Source organism: Lutjanus erythropterus, chromosome 3 (genome assembly GCF_056507025.1).
Source record: "Lutjanus erythropterus isolate fLutEry1 chromosome 3, fLutEry1.hap2, whole genome shotgun sequence".
Taxonomy (NCBI): Eukaryota; Metazoa; Chordata; class Actinopteri; order Lutjaniformes; family Lutjanidae; genus Lutjanus; species Lutjanus erythropterus.
In genome coordinates, this window is record NC_139319.1 from 10,367,740 (window position 1) to 10,380,841 (window position 13,102).

General features: G+C 41.1%; 1 protein-coding gene across 2 annotated transcripts in view; it reads left to right on the plus strand.

Annotated features, from left to right (window-relative positions):
• The first annotated feature begins 334 nt into the window (after positions 1-334).
• The window catches only part of radil (Ras association and DIL domains), a 51,041-nt gene continuing 38,273 nt past the window's right edge, over positions 335-13,102 (plus strand). The window contains exons 1-6 of one of the 2 annotated variants that reach the window (XM_084714957.1): positions 335-698; positions 4,231-4,335; positions 4,592-4,706; positions 6,243-6,747; positions 12,261-12,376; positions 12,473-12,655. In XM_084714957.1, the coding sequence (XP_084571083.1) occupies positions 4,623-4,706; positions 6,243-6,747; positions 12,261-12,376; positions 12,473-12,655 (888 nt within the window). In that variant the 5' untranslated portion in view covers positions 335-698; positions 4,231-4,335; positions 4,592-4,622. Of the gene's footprint in view, positions 699-4,230; positions 4,336-4,591; positions 4,707-6,242; positions 6,748-10,666; positions 10,775-12,260; positions 12,377-12,472; positions 12,656-13,102 lie in introns of those variants that run through there. The other variant, XM_084714958.1, reaches the window with a different exon arrangement.

A 13,102-nucleotide genomic window follows, 5' to 3' on the forward strand; every position in this document is an offset into this window, starting at 1 on the left:
TAAAAAGTGAAATTATGTAAAAACAATAAATAAATAAATAAATAAATAACAGCGTATATATTAAACCGTCAATAAGCAACATAAATGAACATTTCATGTCCAAAATGGAGTAGGAAGAGCCAACATTCTTGATACTCCCACTCCTGTTCTAAATTAAATCCATCCCTAAAACTAAACCACTATGTTCATTCTCGTCATACCAATTTAATCACACTCCCCAATTAAGAGTATTAACAAATTTGGATCGTCGTTATTCCACCGCCTCCATGCTGTGCAGTACCGCCGGTGTCCGCCAGGCGGAGACCTCTCCGTCCTCTCGGGTGCCAGAGCAGGTGCGACGAGGTGAGGCAGCGCCGGAGCTCGGCTGTTTCCGTCGGGGCTCGGCACTGAACCGCTGTGGATGTGGGAATGCGGTTGCCGGAGGCAGCGGGCATTGCTGGACACTCGGCGGAGATGTGCGCACAGACACCGGAGCCCTCAGCGGTTGGCTGTGGTCCAAGTTAACGGGCTGTTTTTGGGGGATGTGGGTGGGAGCCCCGGACGGCTGGGTGTCGCTCGGAACAGGGCAGCTGGAGGTATTTTTTTTCCCACCCTTTTTTTTTTTTTACTGGGGAATTTCTGTGTTGTAAAGGGAGACGGAATGAGAGAGAAGCCAAGAAGGATTCCCCAGCACTATGGAGCCACGCATTGCAGGCAGCGTGAGTACTAACGCAACAGACAACCAGGAGAGCCCTCAGGGGACTGGGCTTGTCACTGCTGGAATCACACCTCAACTTTTCCAGGACCTATTTTATTCGCGAGCAGAAGCGCCACAGCTTTTTACCACCCTCGTAGTTAAAAGCAGCTAATTAATTTTATTGTTGGCGAGTGTTGTTCACGTGTCGACACAGTGTTTACGCTAATTGATTGATTAATGTGTGTGAGACGAGCTCGACTACAATCATTAGACACACCTGCGGACCGTTAGCGGCCGGGCTGTTAGCTTTTAGTGCCGCGCCTGACGACTCATCAGCGGATTAATTTCTGAGGATTTTCTCCTGCCTTTTGTTGCTACGGCGGTTGCTACTGACGACCACGGCGCCCAAAAGTCGTAAACAGACGGACGGTCACTAAAATAAAGGGCAGACCCGTAGTGCTCACAAGTTCTGCTCAGTATTGTCCAGTCTGTTATGGGTGTCAAGTTTTCGCTCGGCGCAGTCTCATTTTTTTTGACCTTCTCGTAGACGAGACAAGGACAGACAGTGAGTCAAAAGGTGCTGTAGAAGTTGTAGTGTGTGTGACATGATTACCAAATGTAACACTACCTCCTGGGTCACAATACACAACCTACCAATGCAAAATTTAGGCCCCTCTGTCTCTGTTTCTCGCCGTGTGTGTGTGTGTGTGTGTGTGTGTGTGTGTGTGGACGCAGGAGGGGTTTGTTGGCCCCAGGATTGAGTTAACTGCGGCCAAGTAGCCAGATTACTGTGGATTAGCAGGCATTTAAAATAGTCACGTTATCCCACCAGTGCCTGCAGAGTCAGCTACAACAACACCTTTTAGGCTGCATGCCAAATATTTACTGAAAAGAGGTGATGTACTCTGTAAGTGGATAACAGCAGAAGTTGCAATCAAAACAGACTGGATGAGGTGCTGCTTTCGTTTGCTGGCAGATCTGATGCTACACTGGCTGCAAAATGTGTAAAAATCCTGATGTAACCTGCACGAAAGGTCTTCATCGGTCAAAAGAGTTCATCCAAAGCCAAGAGTGAAGCGTGACTCACCTTCTGCAGGGACATGGGCTGGATACAGACCTGTTTATTGAGATAAAATGCATGACCTGGATGCAGGCAGATATAATAGTGTTTTATCATTTTTCATTTATGCTTCATTGTGTCAGTCGCATCAAGTTCAAGATCACATTCTCACAAGACAGCAGGGAGGAAAAAGACAGTCAGTAGACTTGCAAGAGAAACAATAAGATGAAAAATGCAAAAATCTAAACTATTAAAGCTGAAATGAGTAATTGATTTGCAGATTAACAGAAAAAATAATTGGCAATTAATAACCAAAATCATTTATTTTTACCAGAAATGGCAAATATTTGTTGGTTCCAGCTTTATAAATATGATGATTTGCTTTCTCTAAACAAAAATGCTTTTTGTTTTTTTCTCAAAATTGATTTATTCTTTGATTAGGTGTTTTTGGACTGTTGATTAGACTAAATAATCTGACATAATCTTGGGCTCTGGTAGCAATTCATGTATGTTTTCAATTCCTTTCTGTCAAAAAATAATAAATTGGTTTAGACCTGCAACAGTTAATCAAATAATCGATTGTTAATAGATTATTAAATTAATTGACAACTGTTTTGATAATTGATTAATTGGTTTGTGTTATTTTTAAGAAAAAAAGTCAAAATTCTCTGATTCTAGCTCCTTAAATGTGAATATTTTCTTTCTGGTTTCTGAGGACGTCATCTTGAGCTTTGGGAAACACTGAAAATTAATCAAGAAACTGACTGACAGATTAACTAATAATGAAAATAATCATCACATGAAAGACGTTTAAGAATATTTTTCAACTGACAAGATCGTGACAGGATTAATTAATTGAAATTATGGACAGATTAATCAACATTGAAAATAATTAGTTGCACCCCTAAATTGGTTAATAGAAAATATGTAACAAAATAAGGAAAGGTGTAACGTAGCTTTCGATTTTCTAAAGAATTTGAAATGAACCCATTATTGTTGTTAGGAAACAGATAATAGTATCGGAAATGCCGATGCAACATTTTAGCTGGATCTGATATTGGCAAGTGCGCTTATTAGAGATGAAACCGTATGGAAATTTCATATCACAATTAGTGACCAAAATTATCACGGTTATTAGTGGTGTTGTTATATTGTTAAAATGTAGTGAAAATGTTCAAAAGACTCTGATACACACCCTTAAACCATTTCACCAAGGTTTATATTGAAGATAATGAGACACTGTTTTGCTTCCTGCTGAAGTGTTTTATTAGATTATGTTTCAGTCTGTCTGACCTTCATCTTGTATAAATTATATGTATATGATATATATTTAAAAGTTGGACAGACTGAAATCCCCTAATCAAATAAAACTTTTCAGCAGTAAGAAAAACAACATGCAGGAGTTCATCTTGTTATCTTCAAGTTTCACATTCCTCTGACTCACCTGTCACACATTCAGGTGTGCAGAAACCTTTTATGTTGATCATACGTTTTACATCGGAACCTCTCAGTGGTTTGAAATAACACTGTATCCTTTATGATGTCAGTGTTTTTATTGATCCAAAACAAATGCAGAAGCATTTACCATGAGTTTTTTAAAGCACAGTAATCAAACATGATTTTAATGATAAATAAAAGTTGGAAATTTGAAACTTTTTGGAATTCTGTAATTTTCATCCCTAGAGTCTATGTGCCAATCCAGTATCAGATAGTTGGCCCCAAAACAGGACCCTGCTACTTCTCAGTTGCGTCCCGTATCTGAATTATTTAACCTGAGCCAGGCCTACAGTATATGTATGTATGTATGTACATGTATATGTGTGTGTTTATTGTTTTAACACAGTGGTATTGGATCGGTACTCATTATTGGCTGACACACAAAGTTCAGGTATCAGAATCAGTATTGAGAAGGAAAAATGGTATTAGAACATCTGTAGAACCAATCCTGTCATATGCTGTATAAAACACTGAATTCCTATTTCTCATTGTCCGAAATGATCAACCCATTTTTTGATTTTAAAATTTTTGTAGTGACCTCAGTCCTAAAAGATAGATGAGTCACTGTGGTTAAATGCATTCAGGGAACTCAAAGTCTGAAGTCAGTATCTGAATATACAGTATATTGTATTGGTAACTACAGACACAAATTGACTTTTTAAAAGAGCAGCACAGTTGGTTTCTATACAAAAATACGCTTTTTATGTCTAGATTTTGCCCTGATCAAAGCTGTGCACTGTCTCTGCCGATGGTTCCCAAGTCAAAGATGTCTTTGGCAGGCAGTGTGATGTTGATTTGCAATTTTGACTCTGGCATGAAAACAGCTTAGTTCTGTTAAGAAATCTTTAAAAAGCTGAAAGCCACAGCAATAATATCTGAATCCCCATGGACCTGGAAAAGAAGTTAACACCAGTGATCCAGAACACAGCAGGAACTCCTCAGTTTTACTGTAAAATGATATTAACATTGTCTTTTTTTTCTTTTTTTTTTGCTCCAGTATAAAAGATGACGGTGAAATGAGATGCAAATCATCTGACCCTTAACTGTAAACCTTGACCTGGTGCTGCTGCACATAGGAGTGACAATACAGAACAGCATCAAGGTACGTACACACAAATACAAACACACATCACAGTTTTTGTCATTTTTCATTGTGTGTTTATGGTGGATACATTTTACCTGATAGATTTAGAGTAGATTTTCTTTACCTTCCAGATCTACAATGTTCAACAAGTAAGTGTAAGATGTAACTGTGTGTCCATCATCAACTTTTTTGCATGGACTTTTTCATATGAGTGTGTGTGTTTAAATTTTTGAAACCTTTACAATGGGTTAAAACGTATTTCTCTGCTCACCAGTTGTGGAGGTTGTGAAGCCAACAGCAGCACCATGTTCTACGGTTCTTCCTCGGGGGCCAGTATGTCCCTGCCGTCCAAGAGCCGCCTGAAACGCCAGAGCAGGACCTTCACACAGGTACACACACGCGCACAAACATACACACAGCCATTGTTGTATAAACTCAATCTCAAGAGACCGTTTTAGATAAATAAAGGTCAAATTTAATGATGGAAAGGAACACACTCTAGTAAATATTAATGGAGCGTTTAGTGAAGAGCTTGGCTGAGCACTAGACACATCTAACATATCTTATCACTTTCTCTAGATTTATCTAAGCATGTAGATAGTTTTTGTTTTATTTGTTGATGTTTTCCAATATCTTAAATGGATTATTCAGTGTAACGGTTTATGGAATTTTTTGCCACACTAACAGCATGACGCCACAGATGACAGTGTTGGTCAGTTCTGACTGAAATAGCTGAGCATCTGCTTGATGGATTGGCACTAAATTTTTGACAGTCATTCATTGTCTTCAGAGGATGAATCCTCTTTTGTGATCCTCTGCCTTTTCATCTTGCACAACTATAAGGTTGGCATTTGTGGTTTCGAGATAAATGTCTCGACAACTGTCGGACGGCTTGCCATAAAATTTGTTACAGATATTCATGTTCCCCTCAGGATGAACTGTAACCTAAAATAAACTGCTTTTAATCGAGCATCATCATCAAGTCAAGATTTTAAATATGTCTAATACTTTGGACAGCTGTGCTTGTACTGTGTTCAGGGCTGTAGTTAGCAAATGGCAGTATGCTAACACGCCAAACTAAGATGGCAAACATTTCTCCTGCAAAACATCAGGGCCCCGTTTCCCAGAGCCTTCGCAGCGCTACGTCATAAGTTGTATTTTAAGGTCTCCCTTAAGGTTGTCTTAACTCTGGGCAACAGCCCGTAACCTTAAGGGAGACCTTAAAATACAACTTACGATGCACATAGCGCTACGAAGGCTCTGGGAAACGGGGCCCAGAATGTTAGCATTGTCTCAGCGAACATTTTAGCATGCTGGTGTTAGTGTTTACATCCTGTCATAGCTGCTAGTGTTATCTTCCAATTATTTTAGCACAAACAAAATTCTCTTCACCTCTAGTGTACTGGGATGGTGACAGAAGTCTTTAAAGATCCGGTGCATAAGATTTAAGGGGATTTATTGGCAGAATATGGCAGACATGGAATATAATATTATCATAAATATGTGTTAGTGTATGATAACCTGAAAATAAGAATAGTTGTGTTTTCATTACCTTAGAATTTCTATCTACAGAGGGCGTGGGTTCTCTTCCACAGAGGCCACCATGTTGCACTGCCATGTTTCTATTAGAGTTTCACAGCCACTGTAGGTTCTTCTATATGCTTGGAAGGGGAGGGTGGGGCAAGTTGGTTGCAATTTGAAACCTCACTGCTAGATGAGACTAAATCCGACACGCTTGTCCTTTGAATCTTGGCAAATAAAACCAAAACAATCTGCATGGCTGGATGCCACAGCAGGCAGATGTCTTTTTTTGTGATTTAAGTCAGCTAACCCTCTAGTAAACAACGCAAGACACAAATACTGTACATACTGTGTGTGATAAAGTGGCCCTGTAGTATGCTGAGTATTTTTTGTCTCCTCACCAGGTCCTGTACCGGACTCTGAGCTACAGAGACAGAGTCCCAGTAGAAACTGGAACAAACACTCGTGGGGACCGTCGCTCGACGACTGAACCACCAGAGCGACCGGCAGACGACCCAGCTGAACTCTCCACGCAGAGCTCGGCTCCCGGGGTCCTGAAAATTTTTGGAGATGAAATTTGTGCTGGTGCCAACTACAAAAGCGTCCTGGCCACGCCGCGCTCCAGTGCACAGGAGCTGGTCAAAGAGGCGCTTGAGCGTTACTCCCTCAACAAGAATGCTGCTCACTCCTACGTCCTGTGCGATGTGATCGGGCGATTGGAGGGGGGAGGTGGGATAGGAGGAGGGGGATGGAGAACTGAATGCTTACGTGCGCTGGGGGACAACGAAAAGCCACTGTTACTCCAGGAGCTGTGGAAACCCAGAGAAGGACACGCTCGCAGGTTTGAGCTGCGCAGGAGAGCAGAGGTGGAGGAACTCAATGCCAAGGAGAAGGATACCATCACTGCTGGTGAGGAAACACACACACATATATAGTATAGATAGACAGGTACACACACACACACACACACACACACACACACACACACACACACACACACACACACACACACACACACACAGAGCAGCTGGTCTAATTTCCTTCCTTTCTTGACAAGTCAAACTCAGCAGAAAAGCACAGCTCGTTACCTCCTCTGCAGTGTGTGTGTGTGTGTGTGTGTGTGTGTGTGTAGATGCAGAACAAGAGCTTTCGTCACAGTTATTATCCTCTGTAGCAGATATTGTTCCTTGGTGATTACCACTGTATTTTTTTATGTGGAAGTGCTGTCCTGTGAAGACAGTTTGATTTCTATTAGAGACACGCACACTTTTCATGTTCAGTTGAGCACTTAAACACACACACACACACACACACACACACACTAACAGTGCTGTGGAAATGCATGGACAGCTGGTCGATTGATTGAGTGAAAGCTGAATCCTTTGCGACCGGAGGTGTGGATGGGTGTGGGCACTCCAGTGTTTTTATGAATGACACATATCTACTACAGCTATCATTTTCCTACTGGAATACCTGCACAAGACTGTAGTGGGTCATACCTGAACAGTGTACACTCAGAGATTCACTATTCTGAAGATAGATTTCAATAGATAATGTGAAAACAAACTCACAAACTCATTAAAACTCCTGTTGTGACTTTACATCTGCAATGCAGTAATATGAATCAATGTCTATGTGAGTGTGTGTGTCTTTTGGAGCCATGAAGTGACCTTTGCACAGATTGGTGTACTGATTGATGATTGATGAAGTTTGCCATTTATACACACATGCACACACTCTCCCCTGAAGACATGTATAAACACACAGTTAGTGTACAACAGTGTTCAGAGAGACAGAGAAACTATTTTCAGCCTCGCAGTCACACATTGCTCTTTGCAGCCACAGTAACATTTCTCATGCAGCATGCCAAGGTTTACTGGTTGCCATGCCAACTTCTGTGGTAGCCAGACAGTCAGTCAACAATCTTTTTTTTAATTTATTTATTGTTGCACAGTAGAGTTGGTTGATATTGTGCTGTGTGCACATTTTGAATAGTACACAAGACAGTATTAATCAATCTGTAAAAGCAGTGGAAAAAGGCCAAGTTTTGTGTTAATATATATTTTTCAACAAATACCATGAAAATACCAAAACCCACAATACTGTCTGACTTCTCTGCACTGTCTGTGTTATAAATATCTAGTTTTGTTCTTAAAAGTTATTTGCACATATTTGGCGTATTAAATGCTCTTATTTTTCTGCATGCAACAAGACCCTGCTATATTATCACATATTCCACCTTTAAACAAGACTTGGTAATTTTGTACAAAAGCTGTTTTTTTTTTTTTTTAGAAAACATTACTCAAAATCTAGTAAATAGTACATTTTTGGGGGGCTATTTGCAACCATGGATTAATACACAGCAGGATTATCTGTGGTGGATTGACTCAAAATAAACTGCAGTATTCACTGTAGTGAAGGAACATGTTGCCCAGTGGCTCACTGATGTGATTTTAACAGTGTATAGACAACAGTGGAGCTCTATGCAGGGCTCAACAATAAGGCTTGCCCACTTGCGCAGGGCAAGTAAAATGCCACTTTGGCCAAGTAAATCTGGCAATTCACTTGCCTCACCCAGCAATCGGTGAAAAGGAATTAAACTATTAAACTATTTTGCTAAGTAATTTTTATTGCATATTGTCAGAAAATGCTATTTTTTAGCTTCTCAAATATGAAGATTTCAAGATTTTCTTCATTTATTATGATATTAAACTGAAAATGTTTGGGTTTAAGACTGACAAAACAAGACATTTAAAGAAATCACTTTGGCCTTTGAAAAACCGTGATTAAGATTTTTCACTATTTTCTGACATTTTATAGACGTTACAGCCCTAGATTAAACATGACAATTAGACTTGCACCGATTTCAACTTTCTTAGCCGATTCCGATTTCCGATTTTTGAGGGGTCTGAACTACTGATTCCGATTTTGGCCGGTTCCGATTTTCAGTCTTTCTAAGAACTGTAATTGACAGCATTCACAAACATTTTTGCAACTTTTCTTGTAAATATGTTCATAATAAGACACTGACTATTAAATATTCATTTAATACTTTCTCCAAAATCATCCAGATTACAACCAGGCCTTATTATAATTTTATATTAAGATTATGAATTGGGTGAACGTGATCTCGCGAGATCATCTCGCGGGATTTCGCGGGACGCGATTTCACGTGATCTCCTGTGGAAACGGATGTAAACAAACCGGAGACTAACGCGGTGCAACAGTTTGAAGTAAAACTTTGCCGTGAGAAAAACAAACACAGAAGTTAAACGTGTCTGGATGAGAAAATGTTTGAGGAGACACATCAACACAGGATGTTTATTCTTCAGCCAGAACAGGAGGTGAGATTTTAACTGTCCCTCTGTGAACAGCAGTCTGCTGCTAGATTGCTAGCATTAGCCTGAAGTGCGAGAGAGTTTACGGCTGTTTTGCGACATTGTCAGCTGCTCTGTCTATCCTGTTCTTGGAATCTGTCTCTGACACCAGCTTCAAGCAGACGTGTCTGAGTGTGTAGCTGTTATCAGCGCTGTGTTGACGTCACGGTCAGTTTGTCTGCTGCGCGTATGACGTGACCATCGTGCAGAACATGTGTGTGACAATGACGGGCACAGAACCGGATTTGTGACGCTGACCGGCCGGTCACCGGTCAAGGCCAGTCACGTGAAAACCGGCCCGATTCCGAGCATTGCCGATTAATCGGTGCAAGTCTAATGACAATTAACTGTAGACTTTGTTGTTATTCGATTTCCTCTAATAAATAAATCAGTTTGTACAGGGGCAAGTAAAAATGACTTTAGGCAAGTAGATTTCTGATCCACAAGTGCAAGAAAATGCCGTGGTGCAGAGGTATAAACTGTATCAGGCTCTGGAAACACCAACACAGACAATATTTGCTTGTGGTATCAGTTTATTGTTTGTTTTGGTCTTTTGTTGGATTTGTTTGCAGTAAGAAACATAAACATTGCCACCAACCTTCTCATTTAAACATGTTCCTTACTGTGCTTAGAGACATTTCAGTTACAACTACAACTTGAGCCTCTGTTTTTTTTTGGTAGCGTCTGAAAATACAAACAAAAATAATCACAGCAGAGAATACCTTCTGGGATAAAACTGGTTTATCAACAAATACATATTAATACACATATTTTTATTTTCTCACTAACCTTTCTCTTTTGTGTTGTAGTGTTTACTCACAAACCCTGGAGTCTCTTTCTCTTTACTTATTGCTTTTCACTTGTTGTCTTTTTTCCCTCCCCTGGTGTATGTGTGAGCATGCATGCACATGTGTGACTAGTTACACACATTTTTTACAATGAGATAGCATTTTAAGGGTACGGTAGGATTTTCATTAATTACATGAACACATCACAGCCAAATTAATTGTATTATCAACCTCCAATGATACAATCTGCTTTCCCAATTCCGCTTTGTTCTGGTTTTAATGTCACTTGCCAACCCACTGGGAAAACAAATTGGATTTCTCATAATGTCAAAGACAAAAACACCCAAATTGAGCCAAAAGAAAGCACCAATCAGACCAGATTTGTTTTTGTTTTTGTTTAGCTTTTTAGTACAATATCTTATTTCTAATTTGACAGTGATATGTCAGAGGGAAAATCCTGCACCTCATACCTTTAACTGTGTATCTCTCCTTACTAACTGCTTATGTGACTCACTAGAAGAACCACAGACTCTTCTTTGCTCCACACTGCATGCATGTCTCGTGGTGTGCGGTTGGTATATGTGTGTATTGGGGGTTATTCAGTGCTTGGTGTTTTCGACGAGGGGGTGTTTTTCCTTCGTAACCCCTCCCACCCTGCTGTAGGGCCCAAAACCTCCCAATTCCTGGCGGCTCTAATGGGTCGGTCTGGGCTGGGCAAACACAGGAGCTCCCCCCTGCGGTGTGGTCGAGCAGTACAGTCCAGCTCTAAAGGTGGGGACTGGTCTCAGGTAGGGTGGCTGTCAGTCATTGCCATGGAGACCACCTCTACCTGCGTCGTCACCAGCGCCACCCCCATTGCCAGTGATTCAACCAGTGAGAGTGTATGTGTGTGTTTAAATCTGTGTGAGCCATCGCATGGCCTCAAATTCAACTCATGAAGAGCTGCTCGGTTCACCTCTCATCAGGTTCACTGTTGTCAGCCACGTGCTGCTCCATCCAGCACCATCTACTGCATCTGACTGGTTTTGTTTTATGTAGTTTCCACTCAGCTCACACATGACTGTACGTTTCTACAGCCTGAGATGTTGCTTAAATCATGAGTCAAACACACATGCTAACAATGCACGTCACTTTTTTGTTCCTGTTATTTGAAGTGGGGTTGCATGATGTACTTATCCATGATCGGTGTATTACCTGCAGCAGATGGCAATCAGCACGCCCCCGGTTTGGAGAGGAAGACAGGATACCAGCACATAAGCTTAACAATGTGCTGTAGACAGCAAAATGTATTTTAGCCATTTCAAAAAAGCCCACCTAAGAAAATCAGTGTAAGTGTACACTATAGTTAGAATGTTTTCACTGCTTTACCCGGCTGTCGGACATCTTTTTCAACACAAAACCACCATTATATAGGCCACACACAGCACCCCTCTCTTGCTAAACCAGACTCCTTTGTTAGCCTGGTGTCATTGGATAGAGCGATATTTGGCTTGTATAACAGGGTGTTCCCCTTGGAAAACACTGATGTAGGGCTGGGCAACATAGCTGAAAAATTTTTTATGGATGATATCAAAAATATTGATCATGTAGGTTATGATTTGTGACGTGTTGTGTACTTAGAAGGGCGGAAGCAATCAAGGTGATAAAATAAGTTTGTTATATTACCAGTCTTGGTCGGGATGGCATCCTGCACAGTTTACATACAACAGTGTTTTGATCCATCTTTGTTCATCCATCAATTTTCTTCAGCCTATCTGGGGTTGGGTCGCCGTGGCAGCAGGCTAAGCAGACGTCCTTCTCCTTACTAGCGCTTTCTAGCTCCTTCACCTCAGGTCTAGTTTGAAAACTACAGTATATAAAGTGTTGAAAGTATTCTAAATATAGCATGCACATGAACTGATATTGCTTTTTTAAGGTGTCTAAAATACATTTTGCTACTGATCCTGTCCACAGCAGTTTATTGGTTAACTTCCTACACTGGTACTTCTTTTAAACTGGGGGCGTGCCAGCTGCCACCTGAGTATGGATAAGTACTTCATACAGACCCACAAAAAATCAGAACTATTCCTTTAAGTACTTGCTTTTTATTTTCCACTCTTTACCTTTCTTTTTTTTTCTGTCCTCGACTTCTCTCCCTCCCTGTTCTGCGTCTGCCTTTTTGTTCCTTTTTATTATTCTCCACCTGTTCTCCCTCTTGCCCTTCTCTTTATCCCTCCTCGTTCTCTCTGTCTCGCTCCTCCTCTCTGCCTCGCTGTAGATATTAATGCTCAGGCTCGTAAGCTCCAGAGGAACAGGGCGAAGGGGACACTGACCCTGCCCCGCTCCAGCAACTCATCCTTCTGCCGCAGCCTCAGCGAGACCAGCCTCAACCAGGTGGGGCCTCACACTGTAGCCTAGTCAGGACCATTCTTATTATTAATGGGACTGTAAATCCTGAGTCCCTGTGTGTTTCTGTGTGTGTGTCTGCAGCTGGGAGTGGGAGATGAGCCCAAGCGTTATTACTCCACCCTGCCAGGGCCCTTAAGGGCTCGAGAACGTGAGGCGGCCTCCAGCGGCCGGAGGAAAGAGGAGGGGAGTCAGGGAGGAGGAGGAGTGAGACACTCCCTTTACCAGTCTCCGCACCTCTTGCTGCTACAGGGATACAATCGGCAGGTGAGGATTATGAGGAGGTTCATGTGTTATGTTTATTGCTGTACCCAACTTAGAATTTAGTAATTGGAATTGGATTTGGCTGGTCAATACGAATATTCTACTATTCTTTCCTTTTTTTTTTCGTACAGAATATCAAACAGTGCTTTATTGAATTCCAGATTTTTTTGAGTGAGGTTTGGCAGGATTTTCTGGGTGACAGTGACATTCACGTAATGTTGTAACTAAGTCAAACCTGGATTAGCCTTCCAAATGAATGCCTTCCAAGCTAACGTGTGCTACATTGTGATGCTAACGATGGAACAGAAATGTTCTATATTTTTTGTCAACACTAGTTTTCAAACAAAAGCTGGAGACTGTATCATATTACAAACCCCACACTGTGTAAATAAAAACAGTATAATATGGTTTGCAAATCATTTTTGACTTGTATTCAATTGTATGAATTAC